Source organism: Podarcis melisellensis (genome assembly GCF_964234715.1).
Source record: "Podarcis melisellensis genome assembly, chromosome: 12".
Taxonomy (NCBI): domain Eukaryota; kingdom Metazoa; phylum Chordata; class Lepidosauria; order Squamata; family Lacertidae; genus Podarcis; species Podarcis melisellensis.
Genome location: NC_138544.1, coordinates 1099924 through 1125543, shown reverse-complemented (window position 1 = coordinate 1125543; position 25620 = coordinate 1099924). Strand labels below are relative to the sequence as shown.

The window sequence follows — 25620 nt, the reverse complement described above, 5'->3', positions numbered from 1 at the left end:
ATTTCACCATCTTCTCCTCTGAGTGACCCCACTGTTTCTTTGTTCTTCCTTTTATTACGAACATACCCATAAAAGCCTTTTTTTTGTTGCTGCTTTTAACCTCTCTAGCAAGCCTGAGTTCATTCTGTGCTTTAGCTTTTCTGACTTTGTGTCTACATGTGCTGGCTATTTGTTTGAATTGCTCTTTGGTGGTTTCCCCCCTTTTCCATTTTTTGTACACATCCTTTTTTAATCTTAACTCAGTTAAAAGTTCTTTAGATAGCAACCCTGGCTTCTTTAGGCACCTTCCATGTTTCCGTCTCATTGGTATGGCCTGAAGTTGTGCTTTTACTATCTCCCTCTTAACAAACTCCCAGCCATCATGAACTCCCTTTCCTTTTAGTATTACTGTCCATGGGATCTCACCCAGCACTTCCCTAAGTTTTATGAAGTCGGCTTTCTTAAAGTCAAGAAATTGAGTCCTAGTATGCTTGGCTGCTCCTTTCCGCTGTATAGTAAACTTCAAAAGAGCATGATCACTCATGCCTAATGATCCTTCCACTTCTACCCCACTAACCAGGTCATCAACATTGGTTAGGACCAGATCTAAAATGGCTGTTCCTCTTGTTGCTTCTCCCACTTTCTGGACAATGAAGTTGTCTGCAAGGCCAGTGAGGAATCTGTTTGACCTTATGCTCTTGGCTGAGTTTGACATCCAACAAATATCCGGGTAATTGAAGTCCCCCATTACTACTATCTCCCTTCCTTTTGCATGCTTGGCCATCTGTTCCAGGAGGGCATCATCTATGTCCTCCGTTTGGCTTGGGGATCTATAGTAAACTCCCACAATGAGGTCCCTGTTATTCTTCTCTCCCTTAATTTTGACCCAAATGCTCTCACTTTGGCTTTGAGGTTCTAAATCTTGGATCTCTTCACAGGTATACACATCCCTGACATATAACGCCACTCCTCCTCCTTTCTTGTCTGGTCTGTTTCTCTGAAATAGATTGTATCCCTCCATTATTACATTCCAATCGTGGGACTTATCCCACCAGGTTTCAGTGATGCCTATTATGTCATATTTAGTTTGCTGTACCAAGAGCTCAAGCTCATCTTGTTTATTTCCCATGCTTTGCGCATTAGTGTACAGACATTGAAGTCCATTAATCATTCCCCCGTGTCTCTTATTTAAGGATTTTTTCCTCCCACCACTAGGTCTGTGTGCTGTTTGCTCCATTTGGTCTATGACATTTGGATGATCATCTTCATCAATTGATAGACTCCTACCTTCAGGAGCACTGTCCCCCTCCCTCCCTCCCCTGTCTCCCTCCCCTTCTTCTCCTTCTTCATTCTGTTCTGTTCTGTTTTTTAAACACATTTATTCGAAAGTTATAATACAGCTTTGTCCACTGCCATAATATCACAGAATGATCACTCCAATCCTCAATCCCACATCACTGTCATATTCAAGAAGCCATTCCATTAGTTCTAGCAATGGAGCAGAAAACCTGGGCCTGTAGGATACTTCTGCTTTAATTCCTGCATCTTCTGGACTTCACTTTTGCAGGAAGTAGCTATGCTGCCTCCTTTATCAGGCCTTGCTCCTATAAAACAGGAACATGAAACAGAAATTTAGCAGAAAGATTTCTCTTCATGTTTTTCCATGCCATTCTCATATCACTTTCCATGTCAGACTGCTGTATGTACAGAGCAGCACCACTAAAAAGGCTGCAGTGTTTGGATGAAGACTCTAGCTCATGGGCAGGCAAACTAAGGTCCAGGGGCCAGATCCGGCCCAATCGCCTTCTAAATCCGGCCCGCGGACATTCTAGGAATCAGCGTGTTTTTACATGAGTAGAATGTGTGCTTTTATTTAGAATGCATCTCTCTTTTTTTAATAAATATTTTTATTAGATTTTCCATTAAAAAAAACATTTTTACAAAATTATACTTCCATTTTTAACTTAAACCCTTTTTTTCCAGAACTTCCCTCAGCTTGTCTTTTTTTATAAGATATTTATTAAAGTTTTCAATATTAATACAAAAAGAAAAATAAAAAATAAAAAAGAAGAAAATAACAAAAATACAAAAATAAGAATAATTAAAAAACACACAAAATTTCCACAACTTACTTTCCATTGACTTGTTTCCCAGACCTCCTCATACCTCCCTTTTTTGATTTCCAAGTCAAATTGTTAATTCAGCAAATCCTTATCAATAAGTTTTAACCTGCTTCTAAACCTTTTTTCCCCTATTCTCTTAAAACATTACAGCTAGAAACCACTTAATTTCTATCCGACATCATTTTAACATTCATTAATTTTACAGTGTTTCTGTAGATAGTCTTTAAATTTCTTCCAATCTTCTTCCGCTGACTCTTCTCCCTGGTCTCTTCCCTCAGCTTGTCTGATAATTTTCCGTTTATTTTTTATCCTCGCCTCACATTTCCCAATATTATATTGCACTCAAATACTCTTAATCACATCATATTTTTTAAACAATATTTCTTACAGTAATTTCACAAAGCTTCTTGAAAGCCAACGAACGTTATTTGCTCAGCACAGAAATTTTTGATATACTCTGTAAATTTCTTCCAGTCCTCGAAGAATCTCTGGTCACGTTGGTTCCTAATTCTCCCCGTCAATCTATCCATTTCTGCGTATTCCATCAATTTCATCCTCCATTCTTCTTTCGTGGGCATCTCTTCCTGTTTCCATTTCTGTGCCAGAAAAATACATCTTTTTTTACTAATTTCATTATCCAGTATTCCCAACAAGAGAGCTTCTGGTTTTTTAACAAAAGTATATTTCAGCATTTTCTTTAACTCATTATAGATCATCTCCCAGAAGCTTTTTATTGTCTTACATTCCCACCACATATGGTAAAATGTTCCTTATGTCTCCTTACACTTCCAACATTTATTACACACTTTATACATTTTACCCAGTTTTACTGGTGTTATATACCAACTATATAACATCTTCATAACATTTTCCTTAATCGTTGTACAAGCTGTAAACTTTAACCCATCCTTCCATAATTTAGTCCATTTCTCAAATTCAATATTATATCCGAAATCTCTAGCCCAACTAATCATAACAGATATAACCTCTTCGTCCACAGTATTCCATTCCAACAATATTTTATACATTTTAGATAAAATTTTCACTTCATTGTTTAAGATTTCTTGTTGAAATCTAGATTCTTTTTCAGAATATCCCCTCTCTAAAACCTCTTTTTTTAACATTTCATTTAACTGAAAATAATGCAGCCAATCCTTAACATATTCTTTTACTTCTTCATATGGTTTAAATTTCCACTTATTTCCTTCCTTTTTTAATAGTTTCTCATATGTTATACATCTCCTGCTCATATTTATCTTTTTAATACTCATAACCTCTAATGGTGATAACCAATGTGGAATCTTTGGTTCTAATACATTTTTATACCTATTCCAAACTCCAATCAAAGATCCTCTAAAGATGTGGTTCTCAAACCCTTTATGTATTTTTTTTTTTATCATACCATAAATACGCGTGCCAACCCAATCTATTATCATAACCTTCTAAATACAATAATTCATTATTTTCTAACTTCATCTATTCTTTCAACCAACAAAGACATGACGCTTCATAATATAACCTCAAGTCTGACAGGTCATGGGTAGGCAACCTTAAGCCCGGGGGCCGGATCCAGCCCAATCGCCTTCTAAATCTGGCCCGCGGACAGGCTGGGAATCAGCGTGTTTTTACATGAGTAGTGTTTTTACATGTGTGCTTTTATTTAGACCCCTAATATAGCCCGGCCCCCCACAAGGTCTGAGGGACAGTGGACTGGCCCCTGCTCAAAAAGTTTGCTGACCCACTGCTCTCGCTGCTACTGCTGCTTTAAAAATTCCTACTTAGCATTGCCCTGGCTTTGCTTTTTTAAAGAACATCTCTTAACCACAACATTTAGCCAGGCTCCATAAATCACATCATTACCAAATTAACTGCCAGCAGGACTTGGTCTCTTTGACAGCTGAAATAAACTATAGGTTATCTGTAATATCAGAGGGGAAATGTTTCAGAGTGATAATAGGAAGAAAACAGTAGGTGACCAGAATGATTAATCCAAGCTACCTGTTATGTTGCTGACTTCTCACGTAGTTTTTCATAAAGTGGTAACTGCTATATGTACATTCTTACATACTATAGGATCCCCTGTAAGCTAGAAATTATTGTATTTTTTAAAAAAAAATGGAACAAAATCCACATTTTATACACCCCCCCTTCCTCAAAAGAAATTGGGGCGATTTGCAAAACCAAAATAAAATTACATTATAACAGTAGTAATGTCCTTATCAATAAATAAAAAACAGTAAAGAAACTAGCAGCAGGCCAAAGAGTGGAGAAACAACTCCAATAAAAAACTCTGAAGGGGAAATGAAACAACCCCTTTAATTACAAAGGGAAGGTTTTAATCCTTGCCAGTCCCAGTAAAAATGGGAGGTTTTTTCTAAGTCTAATTGCTGCTCCAGGGGGAGATTTGCTATGTGATCATGACTGGGGAGGGGAACATATAACACGTTGCAATGATCAAGTCTTGAGGTTACAAATGCAGGGGAAACTGTGGCCCAGGGCAGAGCATGGTGAGAATGGCCATAGCTGGCACACAAGCCACAGCTAGTGAAAGGCAAAAAGATAACAAAGACGGGCCCCCACTCTTCCCTGCTCCCTTCCTTGCTTTAATCCTGGCTCAGGGATGTGTTCTGGCATACCCCCAGGATTCACCGCCCCAACATCCCTTCCCGGCCCGTCTTGCTAATGTCAGACAGTCAGTTGTGCTGTGGGAGGCAGTGGAAGACAGGAGGGCCTGGCGTGCTCCGGTCCGGGGGTCAAGAACAACTAAACAACATTGCTATGTAAACAGCAGCCAGTCGGAAGCTTGGCTTTTTCGCTTCTTGCCACAGTCCTAGCAAAAATTGCCCCTCTGAAGCTGCTTATTTGCCTATCAAAGGACAATTGCATTGATACTAGAGGAGGTTTCCCTTGAAATGCTCATAGCAGCTTCAGTCTGTGTCATGAGGTGACAGGGAGAGAAAGAGTTAAACTTCTTGTGCCCTCATGTTACCCAACCACTGGTTAAAAGAAAGAGAAAAAAAGCAAGCAGTCAATTACACCCACACAATTAATGTCATGGCTACTTTGGTGCTGAATGTCATAAGAATCAGATTCTGAAATACCACAGTCCATAACTGAAATCCTGACCAGAGTTAGACTACTTAAAATCCATTTGACTTCAGTGAATTTAGACAAACTAACTCTGAGCAGGACTGAAGCCATTTAGAACTGAACACGAGTTAAGTCCTCAGAAGTCCTAAAGGCCATTGCAGTCTTTTGAAAATACTGCCATTTCAAGTGTCTAAATGAACTTTTTTTTCTTCAATAGAATCCCAGTCAGGCACACTGAAAATCTTTCCAAAACATTTCCACAAAGTGATAAAATTAATCTTCTTTCTTCTCAAGCAATAGTATTTTGAAATAATAGGTTTTATTAAATGCTCACTAGAATGCAAAATGCTCCCCTGAAAGCCATGCATTCTTCTATTATGTCAGAAATAAATATGTTATTGACTGTTCTGAGTTTAGTTCATACTACATTAACTCTGATAGGAATGTTTTCATATTAAATGAAATGGTTCTCAAGGAGACATATTTTATCAAACAAGCAAGATTTTGTTTTTATGATACTGGTGATCTATGGGAATACTAACAGCCTTTGTCCATTTTCTTTGTGTGTTGTTCTTGGCATAGCAAAAACAATGCCCTTAATACAAAAAATGTACAGACAATGGCTTTAAATCTACAGTTAATGAAGGACAGGAATGTCATAAATATATACCATCCTGAAGATTTCAGTGCAAACACCACATATGTGCATTTGTTGGAAGCTCTTCCAAATTCGTAGAGTTTTGTTGTTGCTGTTGTTTTGGAGGTGTGGAGCCCAGATACGTGCAGATCTTATTGTGGAATTTGAGTGAGATATTGGGGAAATGTGGATTTCAGTGTCCACAGCACCATATACCCAACTCTCCAGGGTCACTTAAATACACAGAGACTTTCACAATCTGTCCTTCTGTGTGCCTTGGCTATGAGTGCAGATAGATCATGTCTATGCAGTTTGTAACACCAGAAATTTGAATGCAGTTCACCAGGCATCTTTGCAGCGCAAAGCAGACTTGGTAAACTCCTATTTTTGCTTCCTGTGGATCACAAGTTTTATTTCATTTAGTACTTTTTATTTTCTGTTTCTCGTCCCTCGTGGAACTCAAGGTGGGAATAGGATGCCCCAGTGCTCTCCTTTCCAGGCAGGGATCAGATCCAGACCTGCTTAGTTTCAGCAAAGGGGCTGTATTCAGATAATTCCCTAGGACCACATGGGGGGGGGGAGATGTCTAGGCTAAATCATGCCCTGTAGTAGTTCAGAATCAAAATATACCCTAACTCAGGTGCAGAGTTGTTTTTGCAGTAGTAGATGAAACAAAATGCTTTCTATTCAAGGGCTACTTAGGAAGATGGCTTAAAACAGCTCAAGGAAAGACAGAGATCATGATTCTTGAGGGGAGCAAACTTTGTTCCACCAAAGCATGCAGCTTTAAAAAGCACAGCATTATCTCCTACATTTAAACCCTTAGATTGGTTCCATTTCTATGAGAGCTTGTCATTCAGAATGTTTGCAGTTACAGATTCTCATGCAGCCCATCATCATTATATCCAACTGTTAATTTTACTTTCATATACTTAATCATTTACTTTCATTAATCATTTCTACTTATAATCCCTCTTTTGATAAATGTCAGCAATTTTCTTCCCTTCTGGTGCTGTAATTATCTGGGTTTGCAAGGGAGGCATCGACAATGAGGAGAATTAGGCTCTGCAGAAGGAGGAGGTTGAGCCTTGGTGCCTTCGCAGAACGGCTAGAAATAAAACCATACAATATGGTACATGGCAGGCTGCACTCAAATTAGATGACAAAAGTATGATCATTCCAGTTCTACTTATTTCAGCAAGTGGGGCAGAAATAATGATGCAGCATTCTAAACACACTTAAATGGTGCTGCTTCTCTCTTCATTCAAATCCCTCCTCAGCCCCCCCTTATCCAGGGTCAATTTTCATCCCCCAATGCCAGTTTTCATGCTCTCTTATCATTGCCCTGCCTTCCCTTCCTGTCAGACTTTCGGCCAATACAGTAAGTCCCTGGAAACCTGCCCACAGGTAGAGAATGTGATGCTTCACAGCTGGGGCCCTCTAAGGTCCCCTTGAAGGTCCACTCTTGCTTCAGAGTAGACCTGGTGAGCCCTTTGTTCTCCGAACTCAGGAGCCCAGTTCATCACATGACCCTCCCTTTTCTTAGGCTGGCTCCTGTGCACAACCAACACAGCCAGGACTCCTGCTTCTTTCCTAATCCCAGTAACTCTCCCCTTAACTCCCTGAGAACTGGGGCTTACCCTCTTCCAATTTCGCCTGCCTGTGTTTGGGTCATCTGCAGTGTTGAGCTGGAGGGAGCCACCCCCTTCCATGCCCGACTGTGATTCTGTTGGAAGCACCAAATGCTGTGAAGCTTTTCTTGCAACCATCTGATCCCTCCCAGCCCCTTCCTAAATTATTTTGGTACACAGGGGTAAGGTGTGCTCTCCAGCCTGGTCTTAGTGGCCAGGGATGTTTCCTGCATATACTCACAGAGGCATGAGTTGAGTGCCAGTGTTTTCTCTGTTCTAAACAAAGGATGAAAGGCCACTATTTCTTCCAAGAGTGCTTCATTAAGTTTGCATTCCTGTGTACAGTCACCAGAAGTAAGCCCACCAAACTCACCTAGACATACGTAGGGCCAGCCTATTATTTTATGGAATTCACTGCCACAAGATGTCCTAATGCCCACCACATGGGTTTTTCTATTAGTATTTCCCACCCTCGACCCTAAGGTGGGTTCCAGCATTAAAACAACATTAAAAACAGCTTATTCAGCAATTTTGTTCTGAATTTCTTTCACAGCAGATTTCAGGTGTGGATAATTTTAATCTTCTTTCCCCTCACCATGTCACTTTGTGTTCCTAATAAAGATCACCAGTGCCTGGTCGTTTATCAAAGTGCAGCTACCACAGTCATAGATGGCATAAAATTATTCAGGGTTTTAATAGGAAACAATATTGTGAGGCACTCTGGAAGTATTTCTACAGCTACAGTTACAGCTACAAGTCAAGTCTTGTGGCTGGTGCACACTCCCCTAGTATATGCACACATCACTTAAAACCACCTGCTTAAATATTAGTCTTTCACAGTCCATGTGGACAGGCTGACTTCATAAACACTGTAATGATCCTAACACATATGAAGAGAACACCAGGGACTCAGCTACATTAGGAAAGAAAAACAGTTTTATATGCATTATAACACTGTGACAACAGATGGAGTCGTGGAGTCCCGTCTTTCGCCAATGTGATTTCTCATAATAAAGTTTACAATGTGTTTTCCTGAAACACTGTTTTGATGTGTCTAGATCCAGCCCTGGTTGTTAAAGGGACCCTGTCCACTCTGGCAGTCTTCTATTCTGATGGAGCTGGGAAGACTTTGGCTGTGCATCTGTGATGAAGTCCTCTCTAACTGAGAGGATAGTCATGCAATATCTTTGGGCCAGAGACGCCCCATCACCGCATGTTTGTCTTGTGGATCTGTGTCTGTGGCTAAGTGCCTCTGCAATTTCCCTCTGACATCGGATCTCAACCTCATGCACTGAAGAGGAGGGATTTGACTTCAATGTGATGGAATCAGGTGTTTGGGGCTGCCCAAGAATCCTGGATTGCTGCTTGTCTGTTCCGATCTGAGTCCAGGGCGGCCTCCTAAAACATCAGTTGCTTAAGAATTTTAACTCCCCTCCCCCCCCCCTGCCACCACTGATAAATAAAGGATCAAATCATTTCTAAAGATAAATGAGCATGCATGTGATGTTTTGGGTGCATCAGGATTTCAAATCTCATTTGAGCAATGTATTTCTTTTCCAGATGTGCCCAGGGGCTCTGAGATACAGTGTGGCTGGCACAGGAGCTGTAGCATCATGGAGCTCTGCTGTATTTAGCATGACCACTTCTTTCTTTATCCTTACAGAGGGCAGTCCGTATACCTGGTGGTTTGGACGTGCCAATGAAAAACACTACTATTGGGGAGGCTCTGGACCAGGCATTCAGAAGTGTGCATGTGGCATTGAACGGAACTGCACTGATTCCAAATACCACTGCAACTGTGATGCTGATTCAAAAAAAGAGTAAGTATGTTGTTAAGTGCACAGTAACAATACGTTAACAATTTGCAGCACAATCTTACACAATCCTACACACCTAAATCTCTCACAATACTAAATCTCAAGGTCACACAATTACATGAATTGGTCAGGACAGGCGGAAGGTTCCAGACAGACGTGGTACTTAATTAAATGGAGGAATTCAGTTGCAGAGAATGTGATTATGGCCATCAGATTTGATAGCTGTTAAGCACTGTTCTGCATCTAAACATTTAGCAGCTACTATTAACCATGGAACATCTATGCTCAAAGGCATTCTACCTGAGAGTACTGGGTGCTAGGAACAAGCAGAAACTTTCCAGCCTTTTAGTCTTTTTATATATTTATGGGCCTGGGTGACAGAGTACATTTACAGTAATCTTTGTGTATACCTTTAAACACCTAAATCTCCTCTTCCTGACTCCACTTTTTTATGTAACAGGTTCTTTTTATACACTGAATATTGCTCTCAAAGGAACACATTTCTGGTACATGACAGAATTGGATCCATTATTAGCTTTGCATTTACTGCTTTGATCTCAGTGATTAAATAAATGTGTGATTATAGCTCAAAAAGGTTTGATAATACGATATACTTCTTTCTCTTTTTTAGCATTTTTCTTTGTTGTAATCAACCTGTTGATATTTGGATCAATAGCAGTATGCAGACTGTTAGAATTAAAACATTAATTATTCATATTATTAGTGGTTGCTGAACTACAGAAAAGTGCTTGATTCATTTAGGATAAAAATAGGTAATTAATTATATGGATTAACAGAGAGGCTGAACAAGAGAAGCTTTCTTTCAAATGGCTTTTGGATTATAGGAGAAGAATCAAAAGGATACTAAGGTGTAGCAAGCTTAGAAAGTGCTTGGTTTATGAGGTTGAAAGATGCAATCCTGGCTAACAGAACTTAGGTGAGATACTGAAAAAGTCAATGCTTGGGAAGGTCAACTTGACATGATGCAGCCGCAGGAGCTAAAACACCCAAAATGAGACAAAGGAACAAATTATGTAGGAGATATTTATTATGCCACTGAGTTGTCTTTGCAGAGCTCCTAATGGTCTCCAATCCAGCCACCAAGTAGGTACACGTCTGGTTTTTTCCAGCACTACAGTAATATCCACTGTTTTCTGGACTAAATGTTGACTTAATTGTCATGTTTTATTATTATTATTATTATTATTATTATTATTATTATTATTATTACTATTATTATTAATTTAAATTTGAACATCACATTTATATTTCAAAGGGTTGTTGGATGGCAAGAAATGTTTTAAACATTGCCGTTCTATCTAGAAAATTATTCTAGCATTCCAAAGACCTTTCTGAAAATGTTTATTTTTATCAAAAATCCTAAGCAGGTGTTTCTGAGACAACCTTTGGACACCCAGAGGAGCATCAAGTGGAAAGCACCCCTTCAGAAAACCTAGAGCCAGGGCATGGTGTGCTTTAAAGAGAGAAACCTAGCACTTTGGTCTGGAAAGAAACTGATAACAGCAGCAAAACAAATGTATTGCTAACAGAAGAATTTCTGTTCAGGTCTTCTGCCAGCCTAGAACAGGAGCTTGGGGCTCAAGGGGTGGTTGTGGAGGAGAAAAGGGACATTATCTTTCCCACCACCCTAAAATCTTCCCCCAGTGTGCTTCCCCCAGTGTGCGTGGTATATGGCCTTGGTCCTATACCTGAAGGAGCGTCTCCGCCCCCATCGTTCAGCCCGGACTCTGAGATCCAGTGCCGAGGGCCTTCTGGTGGTTCCCTCATTGCGAGAAGTGAGGTTACAGGGAACCAGACAGAGGGCCTTCTTGGTAGTGGCACCCTCCCTGTAGAACACCCTCCCTTCAGATGTGAAGGAAATAAGCAGCTACCCTATCTTTAAAAGACATCTGAGGGCATCCCTGTTCAGGGAAGTTTTTAATATTTAACGATGTACTGTTTTTAACACTTGATTGGGGGCCGCCCAGAGTGGCTGGGGAAACTCAGCCAGATGGGCGGGGTATAAAAAATAAATTATTATTATTATTATGGGTCAGGTTTGGGTCTGGCTGCCAACCCCAACCTGAGAACTTTGTTCCTATTTGGAAGTTCTTGGAGAGGGGTAAAGCGCCAGGTGGGAAGGTCCAAGGTCAGCTGTAAGTGACTCAAGGGATCAATCCCTTCCTGAGTTTCCACCCTACAACTTCCACCATGGACATCCTCAGTATTATGTGGCTCAAATCCTCTCAACATCACATACCAGGTCCTGCAAGCCACTTGTTGGCTGTTGAGATTCTGTTTGTTTTAAATTTAAAATATTTTTCCTTTTAACTTACAGGCTGCATACTTGTGAAGCCCCCTGCCACTTTCTTGTTTGGCAACCTTGCTTCCAAACAGAGAGCTGCTTGCCCACCCAAGTTTAATATTAGAGGGGATGATAGTGCAATTCCTTCTGACCAGCACCCACAGTATTTTGGACCAGTAGATAAGACTGTTACACACCATCCTGCCTGTGGCCCTGCTCTCCCACTCACTGAACTTCTAACATTGCACTCCACTGCTGGCCTTTGTTCTTCTAGCTAACTCTGAGCTCAGGGAGGGGTTTCACCCATTCTCCAATTGGCACAGAATCTCTGCTTTGTTTATCATCCATCTCCCTGCCCCCTTTGTTTGCTTAACAATTTGGCCATTATCAGGCTTACCTGGACATGGGAAACTGAGCCCAGCTATTAAGTGTCTAACTTCAATTCTCCAAGCATTGATTAAATTATGGCACTTGCTAAATCCAGGCACCCAAAAACCCAGAACAAGACAGTCCCTAAAGAGCCTTCCTGCTGCCCTCAGTTTTTGCATCTGTCACTAGCAAAAGGAAAAATGGCAGCAGTCTTGCAGTGTGTTCTCAAATTTTGTTAATGTATTGAGCTCTTGAAACTATCCGGGAATTTTCTGCTTTGATCCCAAGTACAAATTGAGTCCCGGCACTTACATTGCTCACACATTTTCAGTCGCTGTGTTAAGCTATACATCCAGCATAGCAGGAGAGAAGGCGGTCCTTGCCATAATTGCTACCTGCCTACCAAGTAACAAAAGCGGTCAGAAAGTAGCCCCAGACTGTGAACCTGTGAACCCCCCACCATCCAGAGGAGGCTGACCACCTTGTCTTAAATCAACCTCATTACCTGCCATCTGCAGGTATTTTGCTTCCAAACAGTGCATCTGGATTGAGCTTCAATGGGTGGCTTGCAGTGATTTCATCAAGTTTATTTCTCTAAGCAAAAATTTCTCGAAGCAAGAAATACTAATACAACCAGGCATTTAAGTTTTCCTAATTATTTCAACCTGTTTGAGATAAAGTAGCTGCCCATGTAAGCAAGTCCTCTTTGTGTGTGCTTAAAATCATTGAAACTAGTGTGCATTTTTCATTTGAGATAATATTGAAGGAAATGTTTTATCTTGAGCATGAGAGCTCCTTTTATTTCCATGACTGTGTAATCAATATGCAAGTAAGTGATTGTTTCTCTTTACCTAGGAGACATTCAGAATGGTTTCGTTGGGAGTGGGAGTGGGAGTGATTTTTCAAAGAGGGATTGGGTCTGTCAAGTGAGTTGTAGAAGAGAGAGAAATCCTTTCCCAACTAGCATGGAAATGGGGTGTGTTCAAGGACGGGATGGCAAATACCCAGTCATCCCCTACCAGCCCATTTGGTAAAAGGCAAACCTTTTTTTACTGGCCTGCTAAGAGGGAGTCTCTTGAGTTTCCTTGTTGGCTGCAGACTAGCAACTTTTCTGGGCTCATTTACACAACTGCAATAGATTGTGCATGTAGCAAAGTACTGGTTCTAATTTCAATCATACATCCCTCACCTCATCAAGTCATTTATATAATGAGAACCAGGGTCTATATTGAAAAATGTAATGAGGACTTACGTGAGGGCACTGGTTCTCATTCCAGGTTGTATGCTTGGCAGGGCAGCAAGGTATGTGCATTGATCTGGCTGCCCTGTTTTTGCCTTTACTTGTGAACATGGGACAGATTTTGTCCTAGTATTTTCATTTTGTCTCTCTCACTTATTTCCCCTTTGAGTCTTTTTCACTCTGCATATATGACACTAGAGCAGTTTGCATTCAGATGTAAAGTGACCCTCAATGCTCTGCTGAATCTACAGTAGTGTTTTTACAGGCTTTGGAAATGAAGCTCTACTTCATTTGCTGCCTAGCGCATGTAGTTCTGCCTTCTTGAACATTTTGTTGCAAAGATGGCTGTATGGCATATCGAACATTAAACTTTAAAAGTTATTTTTCTTATGGAACAATTCAATGCATCATTACACAGCACAAACCTTTGAAATGAACACAAAATTATGCCCTTTCATATTTAGTTTGAAATGTATCATTTGGTAAGAACTATTCTTCCCATCCTGCTAATTTCAGGAATCCCTTTTAGTCACAGACACTTGGTTCTATTCCATTTCAATATTGCACTTCTAGGCTGACATTGCACTGCTAGGCTGATATTCACCGGACAGCAAGGCAGCAAGCCTGGCAAGGAGCTCTTGGTGGTGTGAGCCAGTTATTCAGCAAACTGCAGAGGTGAACACCCAAAAGAACAACTGTCAGAGGACTTCAGCTTGCATCAAACAGTGACTTGCTAAACCTGTTTCTAGTGCCATTTCTCACTTTTGTCCTTTGTTTGGTGTTGTGCCCAAAGATGAAGTCTGTTCCTTTGGACGCTTATCTGTCTTCCTCTTTTTCTTCCTTTAGAAAGCTTCTCTCTCTCTGCCCCCTTTGACTTTCTCTTCCCATTCTTTCCTTGGTTTGGATTTCTCTCTCATGCCTGGTATAGGACAACTTTGCCTCTTCCCTTTCATTTTTCCTTGCTTGCATTTCTCGTCTTAAGTTTCACCATATAACACTCATGACAAAAATGTTTTGCAAAACCAATTGGTGGTGGTGGTGGCTGTGAAGGGTTGTGGGCTGGGCCTGCAGTTCATCTGCTCCCACAGTTTTCAAAGGAAAAAGTAGCAAGGCTTTCCAGACAGGTGCTGTCACTTTTTGGCCACTTTCAATTCAGTTCAGTGGGCATGGACCACGCTATGGTGAGCAGAGTTCACTTCTACCTTGTCCCAACCAGTCACTGCATGCACCTTGTAGGCTTGCATTGCTGGAACGTCATCATTCCTCAGTTTTGCTTCTCAGAAGGATGTTGTCAAACTTCTGCATGGTTTTTGATCTTTTTGGCCCTTAACCTGCGATGAGAGCAAGTGCTCCATGGAGACCCTTTTGCATGTGGGGATATGCCAACTGGCGTAATTGTCTCCACTCTTCTACCAGATTCGCTCACTCTGCTTTATATGTGAATGGGGCAAACATATGCTTAAACAAATGTTGCCGCTCCCATTTATTTTGCCCCTTAATTAAGTTAATTTTGGAATTGATACTGTAAAAATAACACCTTATCACAGTTACATTGCTGCTATGCTAGTCATTGTATTTGGAATGCTGTTTTCTTCCTGCAAATAAGTGAATTATTATTTATTATTGTTTTATTTATTAAATTTATATACCAACCTTTATACAATGATCTTGGGACAGTTTACATGATAAAAATACAGGAAAGAAACACAAAAGAAATATTCAAAAGAAAAACAGAACGAAACAAAAATTCCACCTCCCTCAAATGCATTTTAAAGGCCATAGAATATCAATCAGCCAAAGGCCTGGTTAAAGAGAAATGTTTTTGCCTGGCACCTATGGATATGTAACGAAGGTGCCAAACAAGCCTCCCTGGGGAGAGCATTCCACAAACAGGGAGCCACTGCAGAAAAAGCCTGTTCCCGTGTTGCCACCCTCCGGACCTCTCTTGGAGGAGACACACAAAGAAGGGCCTCAGAATATGAACGCAACAGTGTGGGTTGGTTTATATGGGGAGAGGTGGTCCTTGAGGTCTTGTGGGCCTGAGCTGCTTAAGGCTTCCTACAGGCAACTCCCATCCTGCACCCATTCATTTTTTTAAAAAAAATATTATTTTTTACTTTTCCAACAATTTAAACACTACAAAACAAAATGGACAATACAATACAATACAATACAAAAACACCACACAACACTAACACATTAGACTAACGCAACAAAATAAAAACAGTTTAAAACACATCATACAGTTTCATCATCCTATCCTTCATTCACTTATTTCAACGACCTCCTCACACCTCCCTTTTTGTATTCCACTTCAGTTAATTGTTTCAGCAATTCCTTTCCATCTTCCTCTGTTTTCTATCCTTTAATTATCTTAACATATTCTAACCTTATTTTTTCTTTTAATACTCTAATAATCTATTTACCGGTATACTTAATTCCTTATAACATTTCTACTAAAGCCATATAACTTTATTCCCACATTTTTCAAACATTCATTAATTTTACAATATTTCGGTAAATAGTTTTTAAACTTCTTCCAATCTTCTTCCACTGACTCTTCTCCCTGGTCTCGGATTCTGCCAGTCATTTCCGCCAATTCCATATAGTCCATCAACTTCATCTGCCATTCTTCCCGGGTGGGTAAATCTTGTGTCTTCCAATACTTCGCTATAAGTATTCTTGCTGCTGTTGTTGCATACATAAAAAGAGTTCTATCCTTCTTTGGCACCAATTGGCCAACCATGCCCAGGAGAAAGGCCTCTGGTTTCTTCAGGAAGGTATATTTGAATACCTTTTTCATTTCATTATAAATCATCTCCCAGAATGTCTTAATCCTTGGGCATGTCCACCAAAGGTGAAAGAATGTACCTTCAGTCTCGTTACATTTCCAACATTTATTTTTGGGCAAATGGTAAATTTTTGCAAGCTTGACTGGTGTCATGTACCACCTGTAAATCATTTTCATTAAATTTTCTCTTAAGGCATTACATGCCGTGAATTTCATACCTGTGGTCCATAACTGTTCCCAGTCAGCCATCATTATGTTATGTCCAACGTCTTGTGCCCATTTAATCATAGCTGATTTCACCATTTCATCCTGAGTGTTCCATTTCAACAGCAAGTTATACATTCTTGACAAATTCTTAATTTTTGAATCTAACAATTCTATTTCCAATTTTGATTTTTCCACCTGGATCATCCTGCACGCATTCAAGGCACATGTGACCGCTGGTGCGCATGCCATTTTTAGCCCCAGAAGGTGGTGGAAAAGGGTGGGGTAGGAATGGGGCAGAGTGGGCTTTCGCGTGCCCTGTCAGCACACACACAATGACCCCAAGCACAACCCCTGTGCAAGTGGGGAGCTGCCTGTAGGTCAAAACCAACACTTTGAACTGGGCCCGGAAACTAATTGGTAGCCAGTGAAGTCGGACCAGGATCGGTGTAAGATGCTCAAACCGTTTTGCCCTGGTGAACAAACTGGTCACCAACTGAAGTTTCAGAACCATCTTCAGAGGCAGCCATACATATAACACACTGTAGTAACCAAACCTAGAGGTTACCAGACTATAGAAAACAGAAGTTAGGCTCTCCCTGTCCAGATCAGGTTGCAGCTGGGCCAAAACTGATGGAAGACACTCCAGGCCACTGAGGCCACCTGAGCCTCGAGTGACAGCAAAGGATCCAGGAGGAGCCCCAAGCTGCGGACCCACTCCTTCAGAGGGCGTGTAACCCTATCAGAGCAGGCAACCTCCCAGCCATCTGGACGAGGGAAGCACCTGCTCACAGTGCCTCAGTCTTATTAGGATTTTCTTTGTTAAAAAATATAATTTTTATAACTTTTTCATTAATACAATACCAAATCATACCACATAATAATACAATCAAAAAAGCCAATTAATGAGTTCCAAATTCAGTGTTTTTGGATGACTTCCCGTGTTCCGGTTATCAGGGCCCTTGGCCCTGTTCAGTTGCATTCAGTTGGATCTTTCCTCCATTTGTGTTCAATACATCTCCCAGCTTGTTTCCTTGCCCTAAGCTCTGGTATACGAGGGAGTATCTTCTTCTTTGGCGATCCCTCGTAGCTGAGTAAGATTGTCTTCCATAAATACGGTTTTAACAATGAGTCCGTAAGTGACTGTGGAGGCCAATTCTCAATCCACACAATATTCCACAGTGGGGACATTGGTTTCCGGGCGGGAATTGATCATGGTGTGGATTTGCCAATTGTGCCTTCCTCTTAGCACATTTCTCCCTTGCGTCCTGAGTTCAAGTGTCTTCAAAGCCCATGACACCTTTGGTAAAGGCTGTTCTCCAACTGGATCGCTCGCAGGCCAGTGTTTCCCAGTTGTCAGTGTTTATACTACATTTTTTAGATTTGCCTTGAGACTGTCTTTAAACTAGGGAGTATACTAGGGAGCCAAATGGGCTCCACAAAGTGGGAGAGGGCACTCAGGGACAATCATTTCAATGGCCGGAGCCATTCAAATGTTCCAGAGGTCAGCCAGGGCATCAAGAGCAGCACCAGTCACATCAGCCAAAAAATCCTGCATAACCATTTGGGAAGCCATTGGATCCATCAGCCTCCAAGGGCAGACCATCCTCACAGGTCCCCCACCTCTGCGGAGGGGAAAGGTCTGAAAGCCTAAATCTCAACAGGAAGTGATCTGACCATGACAAGGGAGTGATATCAATGTCCCCCATTAACAGGTCACCAAGGTCCAGAGTGTGGCCTGCCATGTGCTGGTGACATGTTGGGACAGCCAATGAAGTTCTGAGCCACCCCAGAGCCAGTCACCTTGGCATGGATTTTGAAGTGCGCCAGAACCAGGGGTCTGGGAGTCGTGAGCACTGCCTCTGAGATCAGCTCTGTCAGAACACAGACTCTAGTTCTCTCCACCAACTAGACAGAGAGCCTGGAGATAGAGAGAGAATCTCTTCAGACCACAGCAACTCCCCCTCCCTGCTCCCCAAGTCTGGCCTGAGGCTGCACTGAGTACCCAGGTGGGCACAGCCAGGTGAGACCAACTCCACCCTGCTCACCCACCCAGGTCTCAGTGATGCAGACCACACCAGCCTCCTCATCCATGATCAGATCTGATCATATCATGGATGAGGGAGGTCTTACTCCAAGTGAACCTGGCATTCAGCAACAGCATGCTTAATCATGCTTATCATGAAAAATGTTTATTAAAAATCCCAGGCTCCTTCTACTTAATTTCAGTAGAGTATATGAAGAGTTTGATTCATTTATCTTTTGTTTGACCCAGCTACAACGCTTGTGTTATGACAATGCAGTTTATTACAGCAATGTCTGAGCTGGGATAAAACTAGTTCTTTAGTTTCTAGATCAGACTTGATGTACTATGTAGTGATAATAAACCCTGAATTCAGACATGATAAACCATGGCTAATCTTGATAGAAATGAGCTCATGTGCTTTTTTTATTAACTGCGGCTTGTTGTGTTTTCTGTGGTTTATATGATTTGCTGTGAGGGGGGGTATATAATGTGACCAAGGGTTCCACCTTGCAGCCAGGACAATCAACATGGTCTTTAAACCACAAGCGAACGTCCAAAAGACAGCAGGTGTGGTTCTTCTGCAGTTCCTCCCTCTTGGTTCATCTCATTTGCCACCCCTCCCATCAGCTGCTCGGCTGCACACACTGTGTGTCATTGTGTGGAGAGGGAGGGTGGGTGGCCATGCTAGGAAGAGGATGGGACAACAGTTGCCTTCCCTTCTACTTCATCCAGAGTGTTATGGATCCATTTCTGGGATCTGGGTTGAATCTTTACTTTCAAGAAAGTCCCACGGGGCTCAGAGAGCTTGCTTGCATGTTTAGAATTGCAGCAAAAATGTGATTATACGTTTGGTATATATCGGAAATGTGTGTGTGCTCTATTGTAATATGTGTTGCATATAGTTTTACAGTCACACAGTGTGATTCGATTAGTCTGAGCTCCCTCTCTCTCTCTCTCTCTCTCTCTCTCTCTCTCTCAAAAAGCCCTTCCCTTTGTCATTTATGCACAGGAGTTTCCCCCCTCCCTTTCTACTCTCAATACAACTTCAAAGCTATAATTTGATATTAAAGTGCTGCAACCTTCATAAACCATGAAATCATATCTGAAGGTCTGAAATGAAATACAGTGTTTAACTAGGGATTATCCTTCCATATCCATTCAGCCAGAAACCATAACCTATTCTATATTTATTGCATATTTGTTAGGTTTCTTGAATGCATTGCATTTGAAGTCTGCTCTGCTGTCACTCAGGTTTTTTGGACAAGCTAGATGATTTCTAACATCTCAAATGGTTTTCTTGCAGGGTATGTGTGGAAAGAGCAGGGAGAGAGATAAATAAGGAGTAAAAAATCACCAGGTTGGCTTGTTATTTAAATGGACATTGTACATTTACCCCAACAATTAGACGTTTCCATAAAATTCCTTTCTGTTTTAACCAAAGGCTGAATAGCAAATAAACAAGGTTTTTTTTAGACCTTAACAGGTGTTTTAAAACTTCAAAACTATTTACAAGTACAAGCAACAATTGTGGCTTTGTTTGCACAGCTCATCTTTCTGGCACACCATGCTCGTCAGCTGCTTTCTCACAGCATTGCCTTTCACAACCATTCATTTCCCACTCAACTCTCTTGCAGTCTAACTTGACTAGGTCTATAGCTTTATTGAACAAACACCTTCCAAAATTCTAACTTTAATTGGAAATATTCTTAACAACTCTAACAGCACAATCCTGTACATGTCCAGGTGGCGTCAATAGGGATTTCTTCTAAGTAGACATCTCAAGAATTGCACTGTTCAATTTCTGCAATATGGATTTAAATTAACCTCACATTTTACACTGTTTTAAGGGTTGTGTCATGTATATTAAGTGACCAAATGCTATTACAGTAGGAATGGCATATAAAGTCACAAATATCCTGTAGGATTCAGCTGCCTTTGAATTGATAATTCAATCTGTCACCTGTTTAGTGGCTCATTTACACCCTGTTTTTGGGATATTTAAGAAGAAATCTTCCATCATGTCAAGGCAAAACCCATCTGCTTTCATTCACCACTCTCAAACATTAAGTAAGCATGCAAGATTTCAAATCCCCAGTGAGAAAATCCTGTGGCAATTTTCCGATTTCCAAGGATATTAATGCTGCTAACATAAAACAGTTCTTAAATCATAAACCCTCATAAACAGACCATAAAGTCTTCGACAAATTAACGAGGCAGCATTTCATTTTCTAACAAGGTCATCTTGCCTCCTGGAAAAGATACTAAAACAGCAGCCTAATTGAAATGAAAATAATTCTATGAGACATATGCCAGTGTTTACAAGCAGTCCAAAAGTGAAGTATCTGTTTCTCCCTGTTACTTTATAGCAGAGTGATCTACATAATGAAGGGGGGGGCTCCCCAGCCCCAATCTGTTAATTACCTTTCTTGTGTGCTATTGCGTTTAATGTGTTTACGAATCTTGGCACATCCAATTGCCAATAATTATTTGTCACAAATGAAGGATAAAAATGTTTTAAAGATAGTTATTTAGTTCTCCTTTTTCTTTGTCTTACTGGAAGATTTCAGTTAACGCCAATCATAGAGGCCTCCTTCCGCCCCCAGCGGATGCATCAACATCATGTTTATAGCTCAATTTGTAGCCCACTCTTCAAATCACTCTTTTTAAAAGCCACTATTATAAACAGCATCTTTTGAAACCTTTACATAGCTTGGAGTCTGAAATGGTCCTTTCTTCTTGCCAGTTACAAAATAATGAGGACCTTCAGCCTGTCTGGGTTGAGTGCCCTGTCCTAGGTGGGAAGCCCGGCTGCTGCCAGTTGAATCCCCCCTTCCCTCATTTCCTGCAGCACTTACCCTGTGCATTGAAATCAAGTTGGGTGCTTCCTAAACGCCATTCTTCGTGAGTACGGAAAGGTGACATCACAACATGGATTTAGTTATCCCAGATAACTGGGGCCAGAAGAAATCCTGGGTGCACCTCCATTTCCCATGGAGTTGGGTCCAACTCAGCTGGGCCTCCTGCTGCAGAACAATTACCCAACTGCCCCGTGTGTTTCCCCTTAGATTCAACTAAGTTGTAGCAACCATAAATATGTTTCCTTTCAAGAAACTGTATCATCAACCTACTGAAGAGAGCAATGCATATGGGCCAACATCTTGAAATTTATCATTCCAGTACACTGTAAATAAGAACCAGTTTGACACAGTACCATTTCTCAGATTTTGACATCATAAGTGCACAAGCAAAACATTGAAGGGGAGGAAATGTTGCTCAAGAACTTTGAAGGTGGTGTTTTGAAAGTACAATATATTTAAGGGTTAAGAAACCTAAACATCTTCTTGTGGTAGTTTGTAAAGGAATCTGTGAACAAGGTCCTGTGTATATCGAAGTCACTCTCTGGTTGCAGCAACTATGGATGCTCAAAACTGCTATAGTTTAACTTCCTTTGTTCCTCTTCCCTGTTGCCTAAAGAAGCCAGCTACTACTGAGCTTAGGGCTTGCCGATCAGAAGGTCGGCGGTTTGAATCCCCGCAACAGGGTGAGCTCCTGTTGCTTGGTCCCACCTAGCAGTTCGGAAGCATGTCAAAGTGCAAGTAGATAAATAGGTACCACTCCAGTGGGAAGGTAAATGGCGTTTCTGTGCACTGCTCTGGTTTGCCAGAAGCGGCTTAGTCATGCTGGCTACATGACCCAGAAGCTGTCTGCAGACAAACGCCGGCTCCCTCGGCCTATAGAGTGAGATGAGCACCGCGACCCCAGGCTAAACCTATAGCTGCTACAGCCAGTCAGGGGTAGATCAGCTTGAATGTACATGGGGGGGGAGGGGGTTGCTTCCCAGATTCTTGGATGAATTCCCCACCCACCCCCACAAAGAAAAGCTGTTGCAGTTAGCACTCAGAAATATAATGGGCTCTAGGAGTTTGTTTGAAGCAAGAAGGGAATGCATAATTTCAGAGAAGGTTCATTAGCATGGCTCCATGTGGTATAGAGATGACAGAATTAGTCACCACTAAAAGGTTACCTGTGTTGGCAAAAGTGTAGCCCTGGGTTACATACATAATGTTGGAAAGGACGTAGTCTGGGTGAAGATCGAACAAGAAAACTAACAAGTATCTTTTGTGCAGCTTGAATATATTCAGGTGGCACTGAGGTCTGAATCATTATTCACAATTGCCCTTTGAATTGGGGTCTTGAATATATCAAGGAAGGACTTACATTATTGGGATGAACTGAGAAGCCATTACAATAATAAAACAGTCAAATTCCAGCTTTTTGCAAGTTATTAGAATGAACTATTTAAATTCTTCAACTCTTGGCTGGATGACATCTGGATTGATTTGTTTTTTATTTGTCACTAAGGTCTAGAACAGGGGTAGGCAACCTAAGGCCCGGGGGCCGGATGAGGCCCAATCGCCTTCTTAGTCCGGCCTGCAGACGGTCCGGGAATCAGCGTGTTTTTACATGAGTAGAATGTGTCCTTTTATTTAAAATGCATCTCTGGGTTACCGTATTTGTGGGGCATAGGAATTCGTTCATATATTGTTTTTCAAAATATAGTCTGGCCCACCACATGATCTGAGGGACGTTGGACAGGCCCACAGCTGAAAAAGGTTGCTGACCCTTGATCTAGAACGTTGTGTCCTGTAACTTGTTGCCTCCGTTCCTCAGGCTCCTTTCCTAAGAAAGTGAGTTCAGGCACAGGGATCTTTCCTACCTCTTCTGCTGTGAAGACAGATTTAAAATTGTTGGTCTTAAGTCTTATGTTAATGGGCTTCCTGAGGTTTTTTGCATCTGATTGTTTGGATTTGTTTTGCCAAAGTTTGTGTCCTCTTTTAGTATCAACATTTGGGCAAGACTTTCGTTTTCTGAAGGAAGCCTCCTCGCTTCTGATCACTTCTTTGCCTCTGCTAGTTAACCATGCTGGCATCCTCTTGGCCTTCCTGATTTGTGGTGTACATTCTAGCTTAGCTTTTGTTATTATGGCTTCAAAAAATCCCCAAGCAATCAAGAGTTGACTCACTTGATTTGCCATTTCAGCTTGTTTGTTTGTTTGTTTGTTTGTTTACCAATCCCCTCCTTTTTTAGAGGTCTTCTATTTTGAAATTAACATGTCAGATTTTCTGATAGCACTGTGATCACTGTTCCCATTTGGTTCAACAGCACTTGCACCTCTTAAGTTTAAGACCATCATCACCTTCCCTCTGTTCAGTTCCATCAGTCCCTGTTCTCAGACACTGTAATTTATGGTATCTAGAAATTTTACCTCTTTGTTGTGACTGGAAGTGTGTTTGCCTTGTCTACATGAGTGTACTTGAAGTTTCTCATTACTGCAATATTTCCTACTTTGGGAGCCTCTTTGGGAGATGTATCTCCATCTCATCTTCAGCATTTTGGTCAAGGGGCCAATAGTACATCCCCAGTACTAAATTAACATTGTTAGAAGTAGTAGTATTTAACTTATTAATCACTTCCCATGAGGCATCCCGGAGCAATGTAAAACACAGTAAAAACATATATAGAACTGCATATATAAAAACAGCTAAAACCTGCACACACACAGTTGGAAAAAAACCCCAATTACTCTAGCTTTAGCTTTGCCCTTTTCATGAACGGTCAGCATTTCAGAGAAGGCTGCCTGGAAAGCGCTGCCTTTCAACCCCCTACCTGGCAAGCTCGGTTTTCTTTCAATGACAACGCAACTGCATTTCTCCATGCCACTGGTTGCAACATGCATTACAGCCACTGACTCCTCCCTGGTCCGGTCTACCAAGCTATCTAGACACTACCAGGATCCCCACATCCCCTGGAGTAGACTTGGCATGAGAGGAAAACCACTCATCTAGGCATCCTAGAAGAGGATAAAGTGAAGGAATTGTGTACAACTATCAAAAGAGTGGAGCTGTGGTCTAAACCACTGAGCCTCTTGGGCTTGCTGATCAGAAGGTCGGCAGTTCGAATCCTTGTGGCAGGGTGAGCTCCCGTTGCTCGGTCCCTGCTCTTGCCAACCTAGCAGTTCGAAAGCACGTCAAAGTGCAAGTAAATAAATAGGTACTGCTCTGGCGGGAAGGTAAACGGCGTTTCCGTGCGCTGCTCTGGTTTGCCAGAAGCGGCTTAGTCATGCTGGCCACATGACCCAGAAAAACTGTTTGCGGACAAACGCTGGCTCCCTTGGCCAGTAAAGCAAGATGAGCGCAGCAACCCCAGAGTCATTCGCGACTGGACTTAACAGTCAGGGGCCCTTTACTTTTATTTTTACTTTTTACTTACTGTTGTTAGCCACTCTGAGCCCGGCTTCGGCTGGGGAGGGTGTGATATAAATAAAAATTATTATTATTATTATTATTATTATTATTATTATTATTAAAAGAGAAGACAAATAAGAAAACATGTATTGTGTTGTCAATATGGTTACTTGAAATAGTTAGCTATAGCAATAAAACAAAATAATTAGAGGCAGTGCATTTATTAAAGAAAAGAAGCTGCCAGAAGTTGTTACAGCTGGGCGACTTGGGACAGCCCTGAGCAGATGCTGGTTTGACAACGGCCACATTCACCACCCCGGAAGGTGCTAAAAGCTATGGCAAGCTGTCTCCCTGGCTGGTTTGGGGGCCACCCCTGGTTCTGGTGCAGGTCAGGTAAATGTGCCCCCACCCCCCACATTCTCTCTGATTCTGGCAGATGGCTATGACAGCTCAAAAGGGCCCTTGTGCAAACGCACATGTCTGCAATGGGAGAGGCCTGGCTGGAAAGCTTAAAGCCCACCACCACTACATGGGAGAGGGGTTGAGGAAAAGGAAGGAATACGAATCTACGCTGGAGATTGATCAAATGTGGCTAGGAGCTAGGTGGAGCCATCAATCTTGTAAAAAGTGTAGACTTGCACATGCTGTCCAGCTTCCGTTTTTGCTTGAAATGTTCATTTTGGGCATCCCAGAAGTATGTAAAGTCAAGACGCAGATGGGAGAGTGATGGCCTGCAATGGCGCCCACCTGAGAGGTGATGGAACTTGGTTCCTGAAAGCTCCAGCAGAAAAAAAGCACTGATTAGAGCAGGTCACCATCCATGTGGGGCCATGGAGCCGAGCCCCCCCCCCCATTTTCACTGCGGGGTCTGGGCCCTCTCCATATTCTGTACCTGGGTGGGCCCTGTCAGGCCCTCCTGCAGGTGCAGAGGGCTCCGTCGGGCCCTCCCACAACTGCGGTGGGCCCCACCAGGTCTCCTCCCACCGTGTGATGTCACATACACACACCAGCGCCCCCCTCCCATGTGGGGCAGAACTCGGCATGCCTGGATTAGAGGTATGTTTTAGTTTGTCAGGGGCTTATGCATGCATTCTGCATAGAAAGCTAACAAGCACTTAAAAAATACTATCTTGACACTTTATTTCTGAGAGACCTTATAGCTC

General features: G+C 41.8%; 1 protein-coding gene across 2 annotated transcripts in view; it reads left to right on the top strand.

Annotated features, from left to right (window-relative positions):
• CNTNAP2 (contactin associated protein 2) overlaps nucleotides 1-25620 on the top strand; it is a 1023642-nt gene that overhangs the window by 827084 nt on the left and 170938 nt on the right. For both annotated transcript variants that reach the window (XM_081931012.1, XM_081931011.1), the window contains one exon: nucleotides 9124-9280. In XM_081931012.1, the coding sequence (XP_081787138.1) occupies nucleotides 9124-9280 (157 nt within the window). The remainder of the gene's footprint in view (nucleotides 1-9123; nucleotides 9281-25620) is intronic.